This window comes from Carcharodon carcharias, chromosome 1 (assembly GCF_017639515.1).
Source record: "Carcharodon carcharias isolate sCarCar2 chromosome 1, sCarCar2.pri, whole genome shotgun sequence".
NCBI lineage: Eukaryota > Metazoa > Chordata > Chondrichthyes > Lamniformes > Lamnidae > Carcharodon > Carcharodon carcharias.
The window spans coordinates 257,307,138-257,331,292 of record NC_054467.1 but is presented as its reverse complement, the minus strand read 5'-3'; the positions used below and the strand labels follow the sequence as shown (position 1 = coordinate 257,331,292).

The following is a 24,155-nucleotide window of genomic DNA, read 5'->3' as shown; positions in this document are numbered from 1 at the left end:
CCATTCAGTGTCACAGGTTAGTAAACACCGTCCCATTCAGTGTCGCGGGTTAGTAAACACTGTCCCATTCAGTGTCCCGGGTTAGTAAACACCGTCCCATTCATTGTCCCGGGTTAGTAAACACTGTCCCATTCAATATCCTGGGTTAGTAAACGCTGTCCCATTCAATGTTCTGTGTTAGTAACCACCGTCCCATTCAGTGTCACGGGTTAGTAAACGCTGTCCCATTCAGTGTCCTGTGTTAGTAAACACTGTCCCATTCAGTGTCCCAGGTTAGTAAACACTGTCCCATTCAGTGTCCTGTGTTGGTAAACACCGTGCCATTCAGTGTCCCAGGTTAGTAAACACTGTCCCATTCAGTGTCGCGGGTTAGTAAACACTGTCCCATTCAGTGTCCTGTGTTAGTAAACACTGTCCCATTCAGGGTCCCAGGTTAGTAAACACCGTCCCATTCAGTGTCCCGGGTTAGTAAACACTGTCCCATTCAATATTCTGTGTTAGTAAACACTGTCCCATTCAGGGTCCTGAGTTAGTAAACACTGTCCCATTCAGTGTCGCGGGTTAGTAAACACTGTCCCATTCAGTGTCCTGTGTTAGTAAACACTGTCCCATTCAGGGTCCCAGGTTAGTAAACACTGTCCCATTCAGTGTCGCGGGTTAGTAAACACTGTCCCATTCAGTGTCCTGTGTTAGTAAACACTGTCCCATTCAGGGTCCCAGGTTAGTAAACACCGTCCCATTCAGTGTCCCGGGTTAGTAAACACTGTCCCATTCAATATTCTGTGTTAGTAAACACTGTCCCATTCAGGGTCCTGAGTTAGTAAACACTGTCCCATTCAGTGTCGCGGGTTAGTAAACACCGTGCCATTCAGTGTCCCAGGTTAGTAAACACTGTCCCATTCAGTGTCGCGGGTTAGTAAACACTGTCCCATTCAGTGTCCTGTGTTAGTAAACACTGTCCCATTCAGGGTCCCAGGTTAGTAAACACCGTCCCATTCAGTGTCCCGGGTTAGTAAACACTGTCCCATTCAGTGTCGCGGGTTAGTAAACACCGTCCCATTCAGTGTCCCAGGTTAGTAAACACTGTCCCATTCAATATTCTGTGTTAGTAAACACTGTCCCATTCAGGGTCCTGAGTTAGTAAACACTGTCCCATTCAGTGTCGCGGGTTAGTAAACACTGTCCCATTCAGTGTCCTGTGTTAGTAAACACTGTCCCATTCAGGGTGCTGGGTTGGTAAACACCGTCCCATTCAGTGTCCCGGGTTAGTAAACACTGTCCCATTCAGGGTCCCGGGTTAGTAAACACTGTCCCATTCAGTGTCCTGTGTTAGTAAACACTGTCCCATTCAGGGTCCCGGGTTAGTAAACACTGTCCCATTCAGTGTCCCAGGTTAGTAAACACTGTCCCATTCAGTGTCGCGGGTTAGTAAACACTGTCCCATTCAGTGTCGCGGGTTAGTAAACACTGTCCCATTCAGTGTCCCGGGTTAGTAAACACTGTCCCCTTCAGTGTCCCGGGTTAGTAAACACTGTCCCATTCAGTGTCGCGGGTTAGTAAACACTGTCCCATTCAGTGTCGCGGGTTAGTAAACACTGTCCCATTCAGTGTCCTGTGTTAGTAAACACTGTCCCATTCAGTGTCTCGGGTTAGTAAACACTGTCCCATTCAGTGTCCCAGGTTAGTAAACACTGTCCCATTCAGTGCCCCGGGTTAGTAAACACTGTCCCATTCAGTGTCGCGGGTTAGTAAACACTGTCCCATTCAGTGTCCTGTGTTGGTAAACACTGTCCCATTCAGTGTCCCGGGTTAGTAAACACTGTCCCATTCAGTGTCGCGGGTTAGTAAACACCATCCCATTCAGTGTCCTGTGTTAGTAAACACTGTCCCATTCAGTGCCCCGTGTTAGTAAACACTGACCCATTCAATGTCGCGGGTTAGTAAACACCGTCCCATTCAGTGTCCCAGTTAGAAAACACTGTCCCATTCAGTGTCCCGGGTTAGTAAACACTGTCCCATTCAGTGTCGCGGGTTAGTAAACACTGTCCCATTCAGTGTCGCGGGTTAGTAAACACTGTCCCATTCAGTGTCCCGGGTTAGTAAACACCGTCCCATTCAGGGTCCCATGTTAGTAAACACTGTCCTGTTCAGGGTCCCGGGTTAGTAAACACTGTCCCATTTAGGGTCCCGTGTTAGTAAACACCGTCCCATTCAGGGTCCCGGGTTAGTAAACACTATCCCATTTAGGGTCCCATGTTAGTAAACACTGTCCTATTCAGTGTCCCAGGTTAGTAAACACCATCCCATTCAGTGCCCCGTGTTAGTAAACACTGACCCATTCACTATCCCAGGTTAGTAAACACCGTCCCACTCAGTGTCCCAGTTAGTAAACACCGTCCCATTCAGGGTCCCGGGTTAGTAAACACCGTTCCATTCAGTGTCCCGTGTTAGTAAATACCGTCCTATTCAGTGTCCCATGTTAGTAAACACTGTCCCATTCAGTGTCCCGGGTTAGTAAATACCGTCCTATTCAGTGTCGCGGGTTAGTAAACACTGTGCTATTCAGTGTCCCGGGTTAGTAAACGCTGTCCCATTCAGTGTCCTGTGTTAGTAAACACTGTCCCATTCAGTGTCCCAGGTTAGTAAACAGCGTCCCATTCAGTGTTCTGTGTTAGTAAACACTGTCCCATTCAGGGTCCCATGTTAGTAAACACTGTCCCATTCAGTGTTCCGTGTTAGTAAACACCGTCCCATTCAGTGTCCTGTGTTAGTAAACACTGTCCCATTCAGTGTCCCAGGTTAGTAAACACCGTCCCATTCAGGGTCCCGTGTTAGTAAACACTGTCCCATTCAGTGTCCCGTGTTAGTAAACACTGTCCCATTCAGGGTCCCATGTTAGTAAACACTGTCCCATTCAGTGTCCCGGGTTAGTAAACACTGTCCCATTCAGTGTCGCGGGTTAGTAAACACTGTCCCATTCAGTGTCCTGGGTTAGTAAACACTGTCCCATTCAGTGTCCCGGGTTAGTAAACACCGTCCCATTCAGTGTCCCAGTTAGTAAACACTGTCCCATTCAGTGTCGCGGGTTAGTAAACACTGTCCCATTCAGTGTCCTGGGTTAGTAAACACTGTCCCATTCAGTGTCACAGGTTAGTAAACACCGTCCCATTCAGTGTCGCGGGTTAGTAAACACTGTCCCATTCAGTGTCCCGGGTTAGTAAACACCGTCCCATTCATTGTCCCGGGTTAGTAAACACTGTCCCATTCAATATCCTGGGTTAGTAAACGCTGTCCCATTCAATGTTCTGTGTTAGTAACCACCGTCCCATTCAGTGTCACGGGTTAGTAAACGCTGTCCCATTCAGTGTCCTGTGTTAGTAAACACTGTCCCATTCAGTGTCCCAGGTTAGTAAACACTGTCCCATTCAGTGTCCTGTGTTGGTAAACACCGTGCCATTCAGTGTCCCAGGTTAGTAAACACTGTCCCATTCAGTGTCGCGGGTTAGTAAACACTGTCCCATTCAGTGTCCTGTGTTAGTAAACACTGTCCCATTCAGGGTCCCAGGTTAGTAAACACCGTCCCATTCAGTGTCCCGGGTTAGTAAACACTGTCCCATTCAATATTCTGTGTTAGTAAACACTGTCCCATTCAGGGTCCTGAGTTAGTAAACACTGTCCCATTCAGTGTCGCGGGTTAGTAAACACTGTCCCATTCAGTGTCCTGTGTTAGTAAACACTGTCCCATTCAGGGTCCCAGGTTAGTAAACACTGTCCCATTCAGTGTCGCGGGTTAGTAAACACTGTCCCATTCAGTGTCCTGTGTTAGTAAACACTGTCCCATTCAGGGTCCCAGGTTAGTAAACACCGTCCCATTCAGTGTCCCGGGTTAGTAAACACTGTCCCATTCAATATTCTGTGTTAGTAAACACCGTCCCATTCAGTGTCCTAGGTTAGTAAACACTGTCCCATTCAGTGTCCTGTGTTAGTAAACACTGTCCCATTCAGTGTCTCGGGTTAGTAAACACTGTCCCATTCAGTGTCCCAGGTTAGTAAACACTGTCCCATTCAGTGCCCCGGGTTAGTAAACACTGTCCCATTCAGTGTCGCGGGTTAGTAAACACTGTCCCATTCAGTGTCCTGTGTTGGTAAACACTGTCCCATTCAGTGTCGCGGGTTAGTAAACACTGTCCCATTCAGTGTCCTGTGTTAGTAAACACTGTCCCATTCAGGGTCCCAGGTTAGTAAACACCGTCCCATTCAGTGTCCCGGGTTAGTAAACACTGTCCCATTCAATATTCTGTGTTAGTAAACACTGTCCCATTCAGGGTCCTGAGTTAGTAAACACTGTCCCATTCAGTGTCGCGGGTTAGTAAACACCGTGCCATTCAGTGTCCCAGGTTAGTAAACACTGTCCCATTCAGTGTCGCGGGTTAGTAAACACTGTCCCATTCAGTGTCCTGTGTTAGTAAACACTGTCCCATTCAGGGTCCCAGGTTAGTAAACACCGTCCCATTCAGTGTCCCGGGTTAGTAAACACTGTCCCATTCAATATTCTGTGTTAGTAAACACTGTCCCATTCAGGGTCCTGAGTTAGTAAACACTGTCCCATTCAGTGTCGCGGGTTAGTAAACACTGTCCCATTCAGTGTCCTGTGTTAGTAAACACTGTCCCATTCAGGGTGCTGGGTTGGTAAACACCGTCCCATTCAGTGTCCCGGGTTAGTAAACACCGTCCCATTCAGGGTCCCGGGTTAGTAAACACCGTCCCGTTCAGTGTCCCAGGTTAGTAAACACTGTCCCATTCAGTGTCCCGGGTTAGTAAACACTGTCCCATTCAGGGTCCCGGGTTAGTAAACACTGTCCCATTCAGTGTCCTGTGTTAGTAAACACTGTCCCATTCAGGGTCCCGGGTTAGTAAACACTGTCCCATTCAGTGTCCCAGGTTAGTAAACACTGTCCCATTCAGTGTCGCGGGTTAGTAAACACTGTCCCATTCAGTGTCCTGTGTTAGTAAACACCGTCCCATTCAGGGTCCCAGGTTAGTAAACACTGTCCCATTCAGTGTCGCGGGTTAGTAAACACCGTTCCATTCAGTGTCGCGGGTTAGTAAACACCGTCCCATTCAGTGTCCTGTGTTGGTAAACACTGTCCCATTCAGTGTCGCGGGTTAGTAAACACCGTCCCATTCAGTGTCGCGGGTTAGTAAACACCGTCCCATTCAGTGTCGCGGGTTAGTAAACACCGTCCCATTCAGTGTCGCGGGTTAGTAAACACTGTCCCATTCAGTGTCCTGTGTTAGTAAACACTGTCCCATTCAGTGTCTCGGGTTAGTAAACACTGTCCCATTCAGTGTCCCAGGTTAGTAAACACTGTCCCATTCAGTGTCTCGGGTTAGTAAACACTGTCCCATTCAGTGTCCCAGGTTAGTAAACACTGTCCCATTCAGTGTCGCGGGTTAGTAAACACTGTCCCATTCAGTGTCCTGTGTTGGTAAACACTGTCCCATTCAGTGTCCCGGGTTAGTAAACACTGTCCCATTCAGTGTCGCGGGTTAGTAAACACCATCCCATTCAGTGTCCTGTGTTAGTAAACACTGTCCCATTCAGTGCCCCGTGTTAGTAAACACTGACCCATTCAATGTCGCGGGTTAGTAAACACCGTCCCATTCAGTGTCCCAGTTAGAAAACACTGTCCCATTCAGTGTCCCGGGTTAGTAAACACTGTCCCATTCAGTGTCGCGGGTTAGTAAACACTGTCCCATTCAGTGTCCCGGGTTAGTAAACACCGTCCCATTCAGGGTCCCATGTTAGTAAACACTGTCCTGTTCAGGGTCCCGGGTTAGTAAACACTGTCCCATTTAGGGTCCCGTGTTAGTAAACACCGTCCCATTCAGGGTCCCGGGTTAGTAAACACTATCCCATTTAGGGTCCCATGTTAGTAAACACTGTCCTATTCAGTGTCCCAGGTTAGTAAACACCATCCCATTCAGTGCCCCGTGTTAGTAAACACTGACCCATTCACTATCCCAGGTTAGTAAACACCGTCCCACTCAGTGTCCCAGTTAGTAAACACCGTCCCATTCAGGGTCCCGGGTTAGTAAACACCGTTCCATTCAGTGTCCCGTGTTAGTAAATACCGTCCTATTCAGGGTCCCATGTTAGTAAACACTGTCCCATTCAGTGTCCCGGGTTAGTAAATACCGTCCTATTCAGTGTCGCGGGTTAGTAAACACTGTCCCATTCAGTGTCCTGTGTTAGTAAACACTGTCCCATTCAGTGTCCCAGGTTAGTAAACAGCGTCCCATTCAGTGTTCTGTGTTAGTAAACACTGTCCCATTCAGGGTCCCATGTTAGTAAACACTGTCCCATTCAGTGTTCCGTGTTAGTAAACACCGTCCCATTCAGTGTCCTGTGTTAGTAAACACTGTCCCATTCAGTGTCCCAGGTTAGTAAACACCGTCCCATTCAGGGTCCCGTGTTAGTAAACACTGTCCCATTCAGTGTCCCGTGTTAGTAAACACTGTCCCATTCAGTGTCCCATGTTAGTAAACGCTGTCGCATTCAGGGTCCCATGTTAGTAAACACTGTCCCATTCAGTGTCCCGGGTTAGTAAACACTGTCCCATTCAGTGTCGCGGGTTAGTAAACACTGTCCCATTCAGTGTCCTGGGTTAGTAAACACTGTCCCATTCAGTGTCCCGGGTTAGTAAACACCGTCCCATTCAGTGTCCCAGTTAGTAAACACTGTCCCATTCAGTGTCGCGGGTTAGTAAACACTGTCCCATTCAGTGTCCTGGGTTAGTAAACACTGTCCCATTCAGTGTCACAGGTTAGTAAACACCGTCCCATTCAGTGTCGCGGGTTAGTAAACACTGTCCCATTCAGTGTCCCGGGTTAGTAAACACCGTCCCATTCATTGTCCCGGGTTAGTAAACACTGTCCCATTCAATATCCTGGGTTAGTAAACGCTGTCCCATTCAATGTTCTGTGTTAGTAACCACCGTCCCATTCAGTGTCACGGGTTAGTAAACGCTGTCCCATTCAGTGTCCTGTGTTAGTAAACACTGTCCCATTCAGTGTCCCAGGTTAGTAAACACTGTCCCATTCAGTGTCCTGTGTTGGTAAACACCGTGCCATTCAGTGTCCCAGGTTAGTAAACACTGTCCCATTCAGTGTCGCGGGTTAGTAAACACTGTCCCATTCAGTGTCCTGTGTTAGTAAACACTGTCCCATTCAGGGTCCCAGGTTAGTAAACACCGTCCCATTCAGTGTCCCGGGTTAGTAAACACTGTCCCATTCAATATTCTGTGTTAGTAAACACTGTCCCATTCAGGGTCCTGAGTTAGTAAACACTGTCCCATTCAGTGTCGCGGGTTAGTAAACACTGTCCCATTCAGTGTCCTGTGTTAGTAAACACTGTCCCATTCAGGGTCCCAGGTTAGTAAACACTGTCCCATTCAGTGTCGCGGGTTAGTAAACACTGTCCCATTCAGTGTCCTGTGTTAGTAAACACTGTCCCATTCAGGGTCCCAGGTTAGTAAACACCGTCCCATTCAGTGTCCCGGGTTAGTAAACACTGTCCCATTCAATATTCTGTGTTAGTAAACACTGTCCCATTCAGGGTCCTGAGTTAGTAAACACTGTCCCATTCAGTGTCGCGGGTTAGTAAACACTGTCCCATTCAATATTCTGTGTTAGTAAACACCGTCCCATTCAGTGTCGTAGGTTAGTAAACACTGTCCCATTCAGTGTCCTGTGTTAGTAAACACCGTCCCATTCAGTGTCTCGGGTTAGTAAACACTGTCCCATTCAGTGTCCCAGGTTAGTAAACACTGTCCCATTCAGTGCCCCGGGTTAGTAAACACTGTCCCATTCAGTGTCGCGGGTTAGTAAACACTGTCCCATTCAGTGTCCTGTGTTGGTAAACACTGTCCCATTCAGTGTCGCGGGTTAGTAAACACTGTCCCATTCAGTGTCCTGTGTTAGTAAACACTGTCCCATTCAGGGTCCCAGGTTAGTAAACACCGTCCCATTCAGTGTCCCGGGTTAGTAAACACTGTCCCATTCAATATTCTGTGTTAGTAAACACTGTCCCATTCAGGGTCCTGAGTTAGTAAACACTGTCCCATTCAGTGTCGCGGGTTAGTAAACACCGTGCCATTCAGTGTCCCAGGTTAGTAAACACTGTCCCATTCAGTGTCGCGGGTTAGTAAACACTGTCCCATTCAGTGTCCTGTGTTAGTAAACACTGTCCCATTCAGGGTCCCAGGTTAGTAAACACCGTCCCATTCAGTGTCCCGGGTTAGTAAACACTGTCCCATTCAATATTCTGTGTTAGTAAACACTGTCCCATTCAGGGTCCTGAGTTAGTAAACACTGTCCCATTCAGTGTCGCGGGTTAGTAAACACTGTCCCATTCAGTGTCCTGTGTTAGTAAACACTGTCCCATTCAGGGTGCTGGGTTGGTAAACACCGTCCCATTCAGTGTCCCGGGTTAGTAAACACCGTCCCATTCAGGGTCCCGGGTTAGTAAACACCGTCCCGTTCAGTGTCCCAGGTTAGTAAACACTGTCCCATTCAGTGTCCCGGGTTAGTAAACACTGTCCCATTCAGGGTCCCGGGTTAGTAAACACTGTCCCATTCAGTGTCCTGTGTTAGTAAACACTGTCCCATTCAGGGTCCCGGGTTAGTAAACACTGTCCCATTCAGTGTCCCAGGTTAGTAAACACTGTCCCATTCAGTGTCGCGGGTTAGTAAACACCGTTCCATTCAGTGTCGCGGGTTAGTAAACACCGTCCCATTCAGTGTCGCGGGTTAGTAACACTGTCCCATTCAGTGTCCTGTGTTAGTAAACACTGTCCCATTCAGTGTCTCGGGTTAGTAAACACTGTCCCATTCAGTGTCCCAGGTTAGTAAACACTGTCCCATTCAGTGTCGCGGGTTAGTAAACACTGTCCCATTCAGCGTCCTGTGTTGGTAAACACTGTCCCATTCAGTGTCGCGGGTTAGTAAACACTGTCCCATTCAGTGTCCTGTGTAAGTAAACACTGTCCCATTCAGGGTCCCAGGTTAGTAAACACCGTCCCATTCAGTGTCCCGGGTTAGTAAACACTGTCCCATTCAATATTCTGTGTTAGTAAACACTGTCCCATTCAGGGTCCTGAGTTAGTAAACACTGTCCCATTCAGTGTCGCGGGTTAGTAAACACCGTGCCATTCAGTGTCCCAGGTTAGTAAACACTGTCCCATTCAGTGTCGCGGGTTAGTAAACACTGTCCCATTCAGTGTCCTGTGTTAGTAAACACTGTCCCATTCAGGGTCCCAGGTTAGTAAACACCGTCCCATTCAGTGTCCCGGGTTAGTAAACACTGTCCCATTCAATATTCTGTGTTAGTAAACACTGTCCCATTCAGGGTCCTGAGTTAGTAAACACTGTCCCATTCAGTGTCGCGGGTTAGTAAACACTGTCCCATTCAGTGTTCTGTGTTAGTAAACACTGTCCCATTCAGGGTGCTGGGTTGGTAAACACCGTCCCATTCAGTGTCCCGGGTTAGTAAACACCGTCCCATTCAGGGTCCCGGGTTAGTAAACACCGTCCCGTTCAGTGTCCCAGGTTAGTAAACACTGTCCCATTCAGTGTCCCGGGTTAGTAAACACTGTCCCATTCAGGGTCCCGGGTTAGTAAACACTGTCCCATTCAGTGTCCTGTGTTAGTAAACACTGTCCCATTCAGGGTCCCGGGTTAGTAAACACTGTCCCATTCAGTGTCCCAGGTTAGTAAACACTGTCCCATTCAGTGTCGCGGGTTAGTAAACACCGTCCCATTCAGTGTCCCGGGTTAGTAAACACTGTCCCATTCAATGTCGCGGGTTAGTAAACACTGTCCCATTCAGTGTCCCAGGTTAGTAAACACCGTCCCATTCAGTGTCCCAGGTTAGTAAACACTGTCCCATTCAGTGTCGCGGGTTAGTAAACACTGTCCCCTTCAGTGTCCCGGGTTAGTAAACACCGTCCCATTCAGTGTCGCGGGTTAGTAAACACTGTCCCATTCAGTGTCGCGGGTTAGTAAACACTGTCCCATTCAGTGTCCCGGGTTAGTAAACACTGTCCCATTCAGTGTCCCAGGTTAGTAAACACTGTCCCATTCAGTGTCGCGGGTTAGTAAACACTGTCCCATTCAGTGTCCCAGGTTAGTAAACACTGTCCCATTCAGTGTCGCGGGTTAGTAAACACTGTCCCATTCAGTGCCCCGGGTTAGTAAACACTGTCCCATTCAGTGTCCTGGGTTAGTAAACACTGTCCCATTCAATGTCGCGGGTTAGTAAACACTGTCCCATTCAGTGTCGCGGGTTAGTAAACACTGTCCCATTCAGTGTCCTGGGTTAGTAAACACTGTCCCATTCAGGGTCCCGGGTTAGTAAACACTGTCCCGTTCAGGGTCCCGGGTTAGTAAACACTGTCCCCTTCAGTATCCTGGGTTAGTAAATACCGTCCCATTCAGGGTCCCGGGTTAGTAAACACTGTCCCATTCAGTGTCGCGGGTTAGTAAACACTGTCCCATTCAGGGTCCCGGGTTAGTAAACACCGTCCCATTCAGTATCCTGGGTTAGTAAACACTGTCCCATTCAGTGTCGCGGGTTAGTAAACACTGTCCCCTTCAGTATCCTGGGTTAGTAAACACCGTCCCATTCAGGGTCCCGGGTTAGTAAACACTGTCCCATTCAGTGTCCCGGGTTAGTAAACACTGTCCCATTCAGTGTCGCGGGTTAGTAAACACTGTCCCCTTCAGTATCCTGGGTTAGTAAACACCGTCCCATTCAGGGTCCCGGGTTAGTAAACACTGTCCCATTCAGTGTCCCGGGTTAGTAAACACTGTCCCATTCAGTGTCGCGGGTTAGTAAACACTGTCCCCTTCAGTATCCTGTGTTAGTAAACACTGTCCCATTCAGGGTCCCGGGTTAGTAAACACTGTCCCCTTCAGTATCCTGTGTTAGTAAACACTGTCCCATTCAGTGTCGCGGGTTAGTAAACACTGTCCCCTTCAGTATCCTGTGTTAGTAAACACTGTCCCATTCAGTGCCCTGTGTTAGTAAACACTGTCCCATTCAGTGTCCTGTGTTAGTAAACACTGTCCCATTCAGTGTCCCAGGTTAGTAAACACTGTCCCATTCAGTGTCCTGTGTTAGTAAACACTGTCCCATTCAGTGTCGTGGGTTAGTAAACACTGTCCCATTCAGTGTCCCAGGTTTGTAAATATTGTCCCTTTCAGTGTCCTGTGTTAGTGATGCAGGACAGTGAATGGTATGTTCTATGATAACCTGAAATTATAAATGTTTTGTTCAAAAGTGGCCTAAGGTTCTATAATCACCTGGGATAGTAAACATGGTGTTCTTGACCTGACCTGGACTAGTAAATGTTGTGAACCAGAATAACCCAGGGTCCTAATTGTTGTGTTCTGAGCGGCCTTGGGTAGAGAGTTTGGTGTTCTGGATTAACCTGTGTAATTAATGCAGTAAATGTTAATTATAGAATAACCTCAGTCAGTAAACATGTTCTGGAGTGGCATGGGTGGGAAAATATCGTGTTGGAGAATAAGGCAAGACAGCACGTGCTGTGTTTGAGAATGACCAGGATGGCAGATATTCATTTCTGAAATGACTTTTGGGGGAAGCGGGTGGACGAGGGTGGGGAGGATAGTTGTGTTCTACAATGAGTGGACCGGCAATTGAATTATTCTAGAATGATCTTGAATTGTACGAGTGTTCTTCAGTAGCGGGCGTGGGGGTTGGGGGGGTGTTGGTGGAGATGGGAGACGGTATCACTATTATTGTATTCTAGAATGACCAAGAATTGTAACTGTTGTTTTCTAGGATAATGAGGGCTGGAAAGTGCTATGTTCTAGAATGACATGTGATGGTGATGTGCACTCTCGAATGATGATTGAACCATAGAGCCATGGAAAAGCTATGGTGCCGAAAGAGGCCATTCAGCCCATCGTGCCTATGCCAGCCCAAAAAAGTAAAAAAAGAAACTAGCCGCTCATTTTAATCCCACTTTCCAGCACCTGGTCAGTAACCTTGCAGGTTACAGCATTTCAGATGCATATCCAGGTACCTTTTAAATGAGTTGAGCATTTCAGTCACAACCACCAACTTAGCCAGTGAATTCCAGACACCCACCACCGTCCGGATGAAGAAGTTTTTCCTCATGTTCCCTCTAATCCTTCTACCAATCACTGTAAATCTAAGGCCCCTGGTAACTGACCCCTCAGTTAGGGGAAAACAAGTCTTTCCTGTCTACCCAATTTAGGCCCATCATAATTTTGTACAGCTCAGTTAGGTCACCCTTAGCCTCCTCTGTTCTAAGGAAAATGACCCCAGCCTATCCCATCTCTCCTCATAACTACAATTTCAAGCCCTGGCAACATTCTTGTGAATCTCCTCTGCACTCTCTCCACTGCAATTATGTCCTTCCTGTAATGTGGTGACCAGAACTGTGTACACAATTCCAGCTGTGGCCTAACCAGCATTGTATATAGTTCAATCATTACATCCCTGCTTTTGTTTTCAATACCTCACCCAATAAAGGAAAGCATTCCTTATGCTTTCTTGACCACCTTGTCCACCTGTCCTGCCACTTCAAGGACCTGTGGACAGGCACTCCGAGGTCTCTCACTTCCTCAACCCCTCAATAATTTCCCATTTATTGAGTATTCCCTTGCATTTTTTACCCTCCCCAAAAGCATTACCTCACACTTTTCTGGCTTGAATTCCATTTGCTGCTTCTGTGCCCACTCAACCAAACCTTTGGTATAATTCTGGAGCTGACAGGTATCCTCTTCACTAGCAACTACATGGCCAATTTTTGTGTCATCTGCACATTTCCCGATCATGCCTCTCATATTGAAGTCTAAATCGTTAATATATACAACAAACAGCAAGGACCCCAACACTGAGCCCTGTGGAACGCCACTGGAAACAGTTTTCCATTCGCAAAAACATCCATCCACCATTACTCTTTGTTTCCTGTCACTGAGCCAATCTTGGATCCAACCTTCCACCTTCCCCTGTATCCCATGGGATCTCACTTTCCTGATCAGTCTGCCAAGTGGGATCCTGTCAAATGCCTTACTGAAATCCACGTAGAGCACATCCACTACACTACCCTCATCAATCCTCCTTGTTACTTCCTCAGAAAATTATATTAAGTTAGTAAGATATGCTCTTCCCCTAACAAAACCATGATGACTATCGCTGATCAATCTGTGCCTTTCTAAGGGCATCAACCCACAAGTTACCATGTACATCTCTGATAGGCCCTATCCTTTCCTTAGTTATTCTCTTGCTCTGAATGTACTGGTGAAACATCTTAGGATTTGCTTTGATTTTACCTGCCAATATTTTTTTGTATCCTCTCTTTGCTTTCCTAATTTCCATTTTTACTTCACCCCTGTACTTTCTATACCCCTCTAGGCTTTCTACAGTATTAAGCCTTTTGTGACTGTTATAAGCTTTCTTTTACTGCTTTATCTTGGCCTGTATGCTTCTGGATCACCAGGGGGCTCCAGATTTGGCAGTACCGCCCTTTTTCTTTGTTGGGGATATGTCTACACTGTGCCCGTAGAATCTTGCCTTTGAATGCCTCCCACTGATCTGACACAGTTTTCCCTTCGAACAACTGTATCCAGTCCACTCTCGCCAGCTCACCTCTCAGTTTTGTAAAATTATCTTCCCCAAATTTAGAACTTTTACTCCTGTTCTAACTTTGTCCTTTTCCATAGTGATGCTAAATCTAACTATATTATGGTCACTATCTCCAAAATGGTCCCCCACTGCTACTTCGTCCACTTGCCCAGCTTCATTTCCTAAGACTAAATCTAGAATTGCGTCCCCTCTCGCTGGGCTTGTTACGTGCTGACTAAAAAAGTTCTCGAGTGCAGTTCAAGAACTTTGTGCCCTTCACACTGTTCATATCCCAGTTGATATTAGGGTAGTTGAAGTCTCCAGTGATTACTGCCCCTATTGTTTTTGCACTCAGAAATCTGTCTACGTATTTGTTCTTCTAATTCCCTTCTACTATTTGTGGAGGGGGTAGGTGTTGTATTCTAGAATGACTTAGAATGCTGATGTGCTGGGTCCTAGAATAGCATGAGCACATGGGCTGTGTGTTCTAGAATAACATAGTGGCTGTGCATGCTGTGTTTTAGAAGACTGATTTTGTAAGTGCCCAGAAATGACTTTTGCATTCTAGGATGAGAGGGGCTAATAATTGTTATGTTCCAAAGTGGCCTGGTGATAGTAAATTTATGTTCTAGAGTGAACCCAGATAGTGAATATTGTGGTCTAGAATAACTAGCTATGCTATACCTGGTGTTCCAGAGTGATCTGGGATAATAAATGCTGCATTCTGGAGTGTCTTTGGGTAATGAACATTCACACCCTGATCAGCCAACCAGTCCCCTCTACATTCGTATCAGATGTTTATACTGTGATCGGGATTTCCAGCCGTCTCATTGGTAAATGTTGATGCCCTCCTGTTTGGATGTTTTGGACTGTGTTATCCCTGATGGGTAGCAGGCTAATGGAGCCATGTTTGTTGTGCAGTATGAAAACCAGACCAAGTTGGCTCTCGTGGGGAACTGGGGAACTACAGGCCTCACCTACCCCAAATATTCAGACATTACCGGAAAGATCAAGCTCCCCAAAGATTCCTTCCAACCTTCCCCAGGCTGGGCTTGGGCTGGAGACTGGTTTATCTGTCCTGAAAAAACGTGAGTACATATCCCGGGGGCAGGGAGGGATGGTGGTGGATTTGAGAATGTGGCGTGGAGCATGGGGTGCAGGGTATTAACTAAAGAGGCAAAGTGATTCCAAGTTCTGCATTGTAAAACTTCAGTGAAACTCTTGGATGTCATAAGAAAGGGCAGAATGAGGTATTATCCATGACACTCTCTTCTCCCTCAGGTACCTTGAGGGGTCTTTCATGGCTTTGATGGGACTGCACCTGGAGTATTGTGCACAGTTTTAGCCTCCCTCTCTCAAGAAGGATATACTTGTCATAGAGGGAGCGCAACCAAAGTCCTCCCTCTCTAAAGAAGGATATACTTGTCATAGAGGGAGTGCAACCAAAGTTCACCAGACTGATCTCTGGGATGGAAGGGTTATCCTATGAGGAGAGATTGAGCTGACTGGGCCTATATCCTGTAGAGTTTCGAAGACTGAGAGGTGATCGCCATGAAGCATACTAAATTCTTACAGGGCCCGACAGGGTAGATGCAGGAAGGATGTGTCCCTGGTTGGGTGGGGGGGATCTAGAACCAGGGGACACAGCCTCAGAATAAGAGTCAGGCCATCTAGGACTGAAATGAGGAAGAATTTCTTCACTCAGAGGATGGTAAATCTTTAGAATTCTTTACCGCAGAAGTTATGGAGGCTCAGTTATTGAGTATGTTCAGGACAGAGATGTAGGTATTAAAGATATCAAAAGATATGGGGGTTGTGGGGGAAAGTGGTGTTGAGGTAGAAAATCAGCCATGAAATAGTTAAAATAATGGAGCAGGCTTGAGGGGGCCAACTAGCCTATTCCTGCTCCTATTTCCCATGTGGAAACCCAACCCCTACCCCCCCCAACACCCCCGCCCCTCCCCCCTCCCCAGCCTGGTGTCAGCCATGTTTCAGTCGGGGTAACGCTCTTGCCTTTAAGTTAGAAGATTGTGGGTTCACGCCCTACTCCAGCACCTGAACACAACAGTCCAGGCTGACACTACAGTACAGTACCGAGGCCATGCTGCTGTGCCAGGGCTGCCATCTCTCAGAACGAGATGTTAAACCCATGGGTCCTGTCTGCCCCCTCAGGCCAATGGAAGAGACCCCACGAGCCATTTTGAAGAAGAGCAGGGGGAGTCCTCCTCCAGGAGTGTCCTGGGTTAATACCCATCTCCCAACCGACCACAATTAGGGAAAATAAATACCCTCTTATCTGGTTATTGCTATGTTCCTGTTGTGGGATCTTGTTGTGCATTAATCGGCTGCTGCATATACAGCACTGAAGCCACTCAAAAGTGTTTTTATTGACCGTAGAGCTCACGAAGGCACTATCGGCAGGGGATTTCTTTCTATCTTGTCTGCGACTTGCGCGAGGCATTATTCAGACTGAATTTACCAGCTGCATTACTGAGATCCCTGCTAGGCTCTGCCCAAGGGAACTAGTCAGCACCTAGCCACTAGCAAATGGGCAGATAAGGGTTCCAACCCTCACCTAATGGGCAGCTTTGCATGAGCAATTCACACCAGCTCCAGCAGGGGAACTGCTGTATCACCTGGACAGGGTAGCGTAGTGGTGACGCTGTGGGGCGAGCAATCTGGATTTATGAAAGGTGTGTTTTGTTGCGGTATTTGGCTTGGCCTGGCGATATATGGGCCTTCGCTGACACGGTTAACCCTCCACCGTTGGAGTGTGCGCACCCAGCCTCTGGCCGTGGTTAGCAGGCTGAACGAGGTGGAGGGGGCACGCCGCCCTTTAACCTGTTTCTGGGCGTTCTCCCTTGCAGCTTGCTCTACGGTGCCGATGCCGGTCACATGACCTTCGTCGAGGAGGTGTTTGAGAACCAGGTCCGGTTGCCGGCGGGACAGTGGATTCAAATGGCCGATGCCTACTCTGACGTTGTAAGTACCTTCATAGAATCAGAGAATGATGCAGCACTAAAGGGGGCCATTCATCCAATCGTGCCTGTGCTAGCTCTCTGAGAGAACTGTCCACCCCTCCTTCACCACAGCACTGTAATGTTTTTTTCCTTCAGGTATTTATCAAGTTCTATGGCGAGTTACCATAAATTTGCTTCCTCTTCCCTTTCAGGCAGTGCGTTCCAGATCACAACAAGCCTTTGTGTAAAAAAAAAACTCTCCTCATCTCCGCTCTAGTTCTTTAGCCTATTATCGGAAATCCTCTGCTCACAGAAGCTCCTGCTGGTGGTTTCTCCTTCTTCATCAAAACCCCAATTCAAAATTTTCAACATCCCTATTTAATGTCTCTTAACCTTGTCTTTCTTATATTTGTTCATGGGATGTGGGTGTCGCTGGCTAGGCCAGAACTTATTTCCCATCCCAAATTGCCCTTGTTCAGAGAAACAGTTAAGAGTCAACCACATGGCTGTGGGTCTGGAGTCACATGTAGGCCAGACCAGGTAAGGACAGCAGATTCCCTTCCCTAAAGGGCATTAGTGAACCAGATGGGTTTTTACAACAATCGACAATGGTTTCATCATTAGACTTTTAACTCCAGGTTTTGATTGGATTCAGATTTCACCCGGGTCCCCAGAGAATTACCCGGGCCTCTAGAATACTAGTCCAGTGACAATACTACTCTGCTGCTGCCACTTCCCCCTGTTTGAAGGAGAACAATTGTAGCTTCTCCAGTTTCCCCTGGGTGTCCCTACTTTCTGTGTCTGTTGGTAATATTCTACCTTCAATGAGAAAGAGCCCTCTCATAGAATCATAGAATGGTACAGGACAGAAGGAGACCATTTGGCCCATTGAGTCTCTGTGCTGTCTCTTTGGAAGAACAATCCCATTAGCCCCACTGCCCAGTCTTATCCCCAGCTCCCCACAATCTTTGTTCTCCTTCAAATATTTATCCAATTTCCTTTTGAAAGCTATTGTGGAATCTGTATCAAGCACCCCATCAGGCAGCGCATTCTGAATCCTAACCGAGAAAGGATCTTTCCTCATTTCGCCTCTGTTTCTTTTGGCAATCATCTTAAATCGGTTCTCTCTGGCTAGTGACTCTTTAACCATTGGATCCAGTCTCTCTCTATTTATTCTTCCTGAACCCTTCACTATTTTAAACATCTCTATCATGTCGCCTCTGAGCATTTTCTGTTCAAAGGAGAACATCCCCAGTTTCTCCAGTCTATCCAGGTACCAGGTAACTCTAATCCCTCAACCCTGGAACCATCCTAATAAATCTGTTCTGTACCCTCTCCAAAACCTTCACATCCTTCCTAAAGTGCCATGGTGCCCAGAATTGGGCACAATACTCAAGCTGGGGCAGAAGTAATATTTTATAAAGGTAGTGGTTTCATCGTACAGAACGTGTGTGTTGCTGATAAAAGAGACATGTCAAAGCTTTTCATCTTGCACTCATCAGGACACATTGCGAGAATACCAATATAAGGGGAAAAACAACAATTTATACTGTACGTGAAGAGAGTGCTGATTGATTAGCAAGTGGACTGCCAAGCATTGTTTGAAATTTAAACCAGGCAGCTTGACCCTGATTGGTCAAGGCATTGCTCTGAGTCAGCGAATGGCAGTCACTTATTTTGTTTAGCTGAAACAGATGCACGTTCTTTCTGTCTGCAAAGAACAGGACCTGTGTATTAATATATTCAAACAATGCTTAGCTGTTAACTGTCAGCCACCATCAATTGGTGCATTATTTATGGCAACGCTTCTACAAATCAGAGTCCACTTGCCATTCAATCAGCACTCTCTTCTCATACAGAATAAGTTGTTGTTTTATAAAGGGTTGACAGAACTTCCTGGCCTTTGTAATTTATGCCTCTATTTATAAAGCCCAAGGTCTCATATGTTTTATTAACTGCTTTGTTAACCATAGAACCATAAAGCCATAGAAAAGTTACAGTGCAAAATGAGGCCATTCGGCCCATCTTGTCCATGCCAGCCCGAGGACACCCAGGTGCCCTTTCTAATCCCACCTTCCTGCACCCGGCCCATAGCCCTGCAGCTTACAGCACTTAAGGTGCAGATCCAAGTACTTTTTAAACGAGTTTAGCCTCTACCAACAACTTGGGCAGTGAATTCCAGACACCCACTACCCTCTGCGTAAAAAAGTTCTTCCTCATGTCCCCCTTCACGTTCTGCCACTTATCTTGAATCTATGTCCCCTGGTTCTAGAATTCTCCACCAGGGAAACAATTTTATCCTGTCCACTCTATCTATTCCCCTCATAATTTTGTACTCCTCAATCAAGTCACCTCTCAGCCTTCTTTGTTTTAAGGAAAATAACCCCAACCTATCCAATCTCTCCTCGTAGCTACACTTTTCTAACCCTGGCAACATTCTTGTAAACCTCCTCTGCACTCTCTCCAGAGCTATTACGTCCTTCCTGTAATGTGGTGACCAGAACTGCACACAATACTCCAGTTGTGGCCTCACCAGTGTTTAGCCTTGGAAGATCTGAGCATTAACATTGTAACATAGAAAATTCATGGCACAGAAGGAGGCCATTCGGCCCATCTTGCTCATGCTAGCTGAAAATGAGCCATCCGGCCTAATCCCACTTTCCTGCCCTGTAGGTTTTGGCAATTCAAGATCACGCCAAAATGATGAGGGTTTCTGCCTCCACCACCCTTTCAGACAGAGAATTCCAGACCCCAACACCCTCTGGGTGAAAAAAATTCTCAACTTCCAATCCTTCTGTATCTCATTGGCCAGAGGACGCTCAATGATGAGATTTACCCTTATGTGTGTGAAAATGATGGCCAGGGTCTATCAAGCCTGCCCCACATCGTTATGAAATCTCACTGATTAGAAGCCCCCGAACCCTCCAGCCATCTTGGTGAGGCAAAAAAATAACACTGATAAAAAGACCAAAGGCAACTTCCTGTCCCACCCCCATAGGCAATGGTGCCCATATCACCTGCTTTTCAACCCATCTTTTATAGGATGTAAGCTGCTCCTTAACCAAGGAACTTTTGAAGCAGTGAGTGTTGGATAATGGAGCGCCAATATTTCTCAATTTTAAGGCGCACCTGAGATGGAGGCTCCTGAACTCACTGAAGTTCCTTGAGACGGAGATCAGGTATTAGTGCGAGTGCAGGTTATGTAATGAAAATCTTTTCTATCATAGAACGGAGAGAAGGTGCTACCTAAGGATGACATTGAGTGTCCAGTGGGCTGGAAATGGGAAGACGTTGAATGGTCTACAGACCTCAACCGAGCTGTTGATGAACAAGGTAGGTGTTGACCAGTCAGGAAGAGTGAAGTAACCTTGAGTGTCTCTGTTTACCACTCTCCTCTGAACCTTCCCCCTTCGTTCCTGTAAGTAACCTTCTTGCATCTTCAGGCTTATCACACCATCTCCAACTCCAACTCATTCTTTCCGCAAAGCCTCCAAGCCTTCTCTCAGTCTTTCCCTTTCCCATACCAACTGTAACCCAAGCTTGGTAACGCTTGACTGCTACTCCTGACAAGGCGGTGGGGGAAGCACTACAAGAGGGCCAAATGGCTAATTTCAGCCCAGCACTCCCAGTATTGTCCACAGCAACTACAACAACAACTTGCATTTATTTAGCACCCTTAGGGTAATAAAATACCACAAGGTGCTTCACAGTGGATAGTAAAGAGATATTAGGTCAGTTGACCAAAACCTCAGTCAAATAGGTATGCCTTAAGGAGCACCTTAAAGAAGGAGAAAGAGGTAGAGAGGCAGAGAGACTTTGAAAGAGGAGTCCAGAGATTCGGACTCAGCTAACTTATGGCCAACAACAGTGGAGCAATTAAAATCCAGGGGAGCACAGAGACCTCGGAGGGTTCCATGGATAGGGAGGGCAGAGGCCATGGAGTAATTTTAATGCAAGGATGGGGTTTTTAAATTTGAGGTGTTGCCAGATTCGGAGCCAATGTAGGTCAACGAGCACATGGGTGATGAGGTGAATGGGACTTTGTGAGAGTTGGGATAGAGACAGCAAAGGTTTTTAGTGTGCTCAAGTTTACTGAGGGTGAAATAAGTTAGATTAGATGCACATGATAAACCCTCCAATGTTGAGTGGACAGTCGAAATACAGAGTTGGAGTTCACGCTTGTAAAAAAGGTAAGTTGCCGAGAGGCAGTGGAAACTATGACTCAACAAAGAGTCAGCATCATCAGGGGATGAGGGCTTAGAGTTTTTTTTATTTGTTCATGGGATGTGGGCTTCGCTGGCTGGGCCAGCATTTATTGCCCATCCCGAATTGCAGGTGGTGGTGAGCTGCCTTCTTGAACCACTGCAGCCCATGTGGTGTAGGTACACCCACGGTGCTGTTAGGGAGGGAGTTCCAGGATTTTGACCCAGAGACAGTGAAGGAATGGCGATATATTTCCAAGTCAGGGTGGTGAGTGACTTGCAGGTGGCGGTGTTCCTATGTTCCTGCTGCCCTTGTCCTTCTAGTTGGTAGACATCGTGGGTTTGGAAGGTGCTGTCTAGGGAGCCTTGGCAAGTTCCTGCGGTGCATCTTGTAGATGGTACACACTGCTGCCACTGTGCGTCAGTGCTGGAGGGAGTGAATGTTTAAGATGCTTATAGTTTCTGTGCAATATGTTCGAGAGGCTGAATGGCCTCCTCCTGTTCCTATGTAACAGGCTTAAGGGGCTGAATGGCCTCCCCCTGTTCCTATGTAACAGGCTTGAGGGGCTGAATGGCCTCCCCCTGTTCCTATGTAACAGGCTTGAGGGGCTGAATGGCCTCCCCCTGCTCCTATGTCCCTATCTTCAAACTGTTGAGTGGTTTCTTTCTCCAATCAAATGAGCATTGATTCAACCAACTAGAGTTAGAAGTAAGCCAGAATGGTTAAAGGCATCAGGTTTCCTTCCCTGGGGGCTTGTTCCAGCTCTGATCCATTCTTCTGAAACCCCCTCTTCCCCAGGTTGGGAGTATGGATTCACCATCCCACCAGACCGGAAACCCAAGTCCTGGTCACCAGCGGAGAAGATGTACCACACGAACAGACGGCGCCGGTGGGTGCGCATGCGCCGGAGGGACCTTAAACAAGTGGACACGCTTCACAAGGTGAGAGTGCAGCATCGCAGAGATAAACTACCAATGGCAAGGGGGAAAATTATTGAACGGGCTGTCCCTTTTTTGGGGGACGTCCCCTTTATGGGACCACCTCACACCTCCACATCAAGTTGGGGGGGGTGGTGGGGGCTAATTTAATCTCAGTCCAAGGCCACAAGTGATTCCTTTCCATAATCGGATAATCCAGACTGACATCCCAGTGCAATACTGAGAGAGCGCTGCACCGTCAGTGGAGCCGTCTTTCAGTGAACTGAGTCCCCCGTCTGTCCACTCAAGTGGATGTAAAAGACCCTATGGCCACTATTTCAAAGGAGATCATGTGGTCTGTACAATGTGCACCCCCCCCCCCACCCCCGACCCCAGCCAAGCAACATCACAGAAACAGATTACATGATCATGATCACATTGCTGTTTGTGGGAGCTTGCTGTGCACAAATTGGCTGCGGCATTTCCTACACTTGAAAACGTATTTCATTGGCTGTGAAGCATTTCATTGGCTGTGAAGCGTTTAAGTACATCCTGATCAATCAATGAAATGGCTCCTTCATGTTCTCTGAATGGTTTATTTCTGGCATGTTCTGCTTGTATTTAACACACCATGGAGTCACTAGGGATATTTAATTATTAAATACCATTATTATTATTAATAATAAATTATTATTAAATTATTATTGTATTTAGTACACCATAGAGTCACTAGGGGTCACTGTTGCTCTCTGAATCCAAGCTGTGCTGCTGAATAAACCAAACCAAGAGTGAAGCAGAATAAACTCCTCAGATTAAATAAAAAGAATATCTGTGTGGTGTGTTACTAGATAGCTTCTAAAAATAGCACTGTAAACACTGCTTGTCAGTAAACTTGATGAGGTAAAGTTCTCTAAGGACACGATTGCATGTTAAGTCAACATAGGTTGAGGTCATTGAAAGTAGAATTGATTCACTAAAGTCCTTCTCTTGGTTATTTCAAGATTTCTGTGTCAGTAACAAAGTGCGTGTACTTTCACACTCTTAAGGTGAAGTGAAAGTTACTGTAGTCCCAGACGGCCATAGGCTGCTCTCTCGATAGAGAGAGAGAGAGACAACTGGCGGCAAGTTTAACCTGAGGGTCACCACACCTGAGGTGGAGGGGTGAGGTTGGGAAGGTAGGAGCCTATAAGGACGACCTCAGCCGGTACACTGTTGCTGTCACTTTGCCTCAGAGACCAGCCACCCAGCTAACTGAGCTAACCAGCTTTCGGTGTACCCATAACGTGGATGGTGCTATCTCAGATGATGCTTCTTTTATAAGGTTGCAACATTTCACATTGCATAGCAACAGGAGGAGATCGTTCAATTAGGTTTTAAAGTGCATTTATTGAACTTGTTGGGTTTTAAAAGGCCTTAATGAACTTACTGGGTTTCTAAAGGATGGTAACGACCATGCTGGGTTTTAAGGGTCATTAACGAACATTACATAGGATAACATAAAGCATAACACAGAAACAGGCCATTCGGTCCAACCAGTCCATGCCGGTGTTTATGCTTCAATCGAGCCTCCTCCATGTTTCCTCACCCAAACTTATCATTGTAACCCTCTATTCCCCTCTCCTTCATATGTTCCTCTTAAATGCACCATTTCAACCACTCCCACTGGTAGCGAGCTCCACATTCTCACCACTCTATGGATAAAGAGTTTTTTGAATTCCCTATTTGATTTCTTGGTGACTCCTATATTGATGACCTCTAATTATGCTCTTCCCCACAAGAGGAAACACTCTCTGTCAAAACCTTCAAAGAGCTCTATTAGGTCACCCCTCGAACTTCCTTTTCAACAGAAGAGACCCAGCGTGTCAATCCTTTCCTGAAGACATTGAAGGTATCATCCTTGTGAATCCTTTCCACATCCTGTTTATAATATGGTGGCCAGAATTTCATGCAATTGATGGGAGAACAATATAAATTTTTAAATAAAAAACCCCGTATTCATGACAGGGTCATTATCTTGCTTGATTTATCTCATTTTGCACTCTTTGGAATATCCTGCACTGTTGGCCTCTCTCCTAGGCCTAGAATCCTCAAGTTATCAAATTGTTAATTAATTTGGTTAATAAAGCACCGATGAAGAGAATGTTATTTGTACAGGGCGCGTCGTTAGGATCTGGAATGTGCTGCCGGAAAGGGTGGCAGAAGCCGACTCAATTGTAACTTCCAAAAGGGAATTGGATTCCATAGAATGATACAATGGAGAAGAGACCTTCCTGTCCATTTTGCCTGTGCTGGCTCTTTGAACATGCCCTCGTCTCCCAGTATTGACCCAATTCCCTCCTGAAAGTGTTGAATCTGCCTCCACTGTTCTTTTGGCTAATACATAAGGGAAAAGGAAAA

The 24,155-nt window shown here is 46.7% G+C and overlaps 1 protein-coding gene across 4 annotated transcripts in view; it reads left to right on the top strand.

Moving 5' to 3' along the window:
* Positions 1 to 24,155, top strand: part of dysf (dysferlin, limb girdle muscular dystrophy 2B (autosomal recessive)) — a 375,567-nt gene that overhangs the window by 198,911 nt on the left and 152,501 nt on the right. For all 4 annotated transcript variants that reach the window (XM_041186042.1, XM_041186052.1, XM_041186062.1 and 1 more), the window contains exons 25-28: positions 14,600 to 14,766; positions 16,546 to 16,660; positions 19,866 to 19,971; positions 21,640 to 21,782. In XM_041186042.1, coding sequence (XP_041041976.1) covers positions 14,600 to 14,766; positions 16,546 to 16,660; positions 19,866 to 19,971; positions 21,640 to 21,782 — 531 coding nt within the window. The remainder of the gene's footprint in view (positions 1 to 14,599; positions 14,767 to 16,545; positions 16,661 to 19,865; positions 19,972 to 21,639; positions 21,783 to 24,155) is intronic.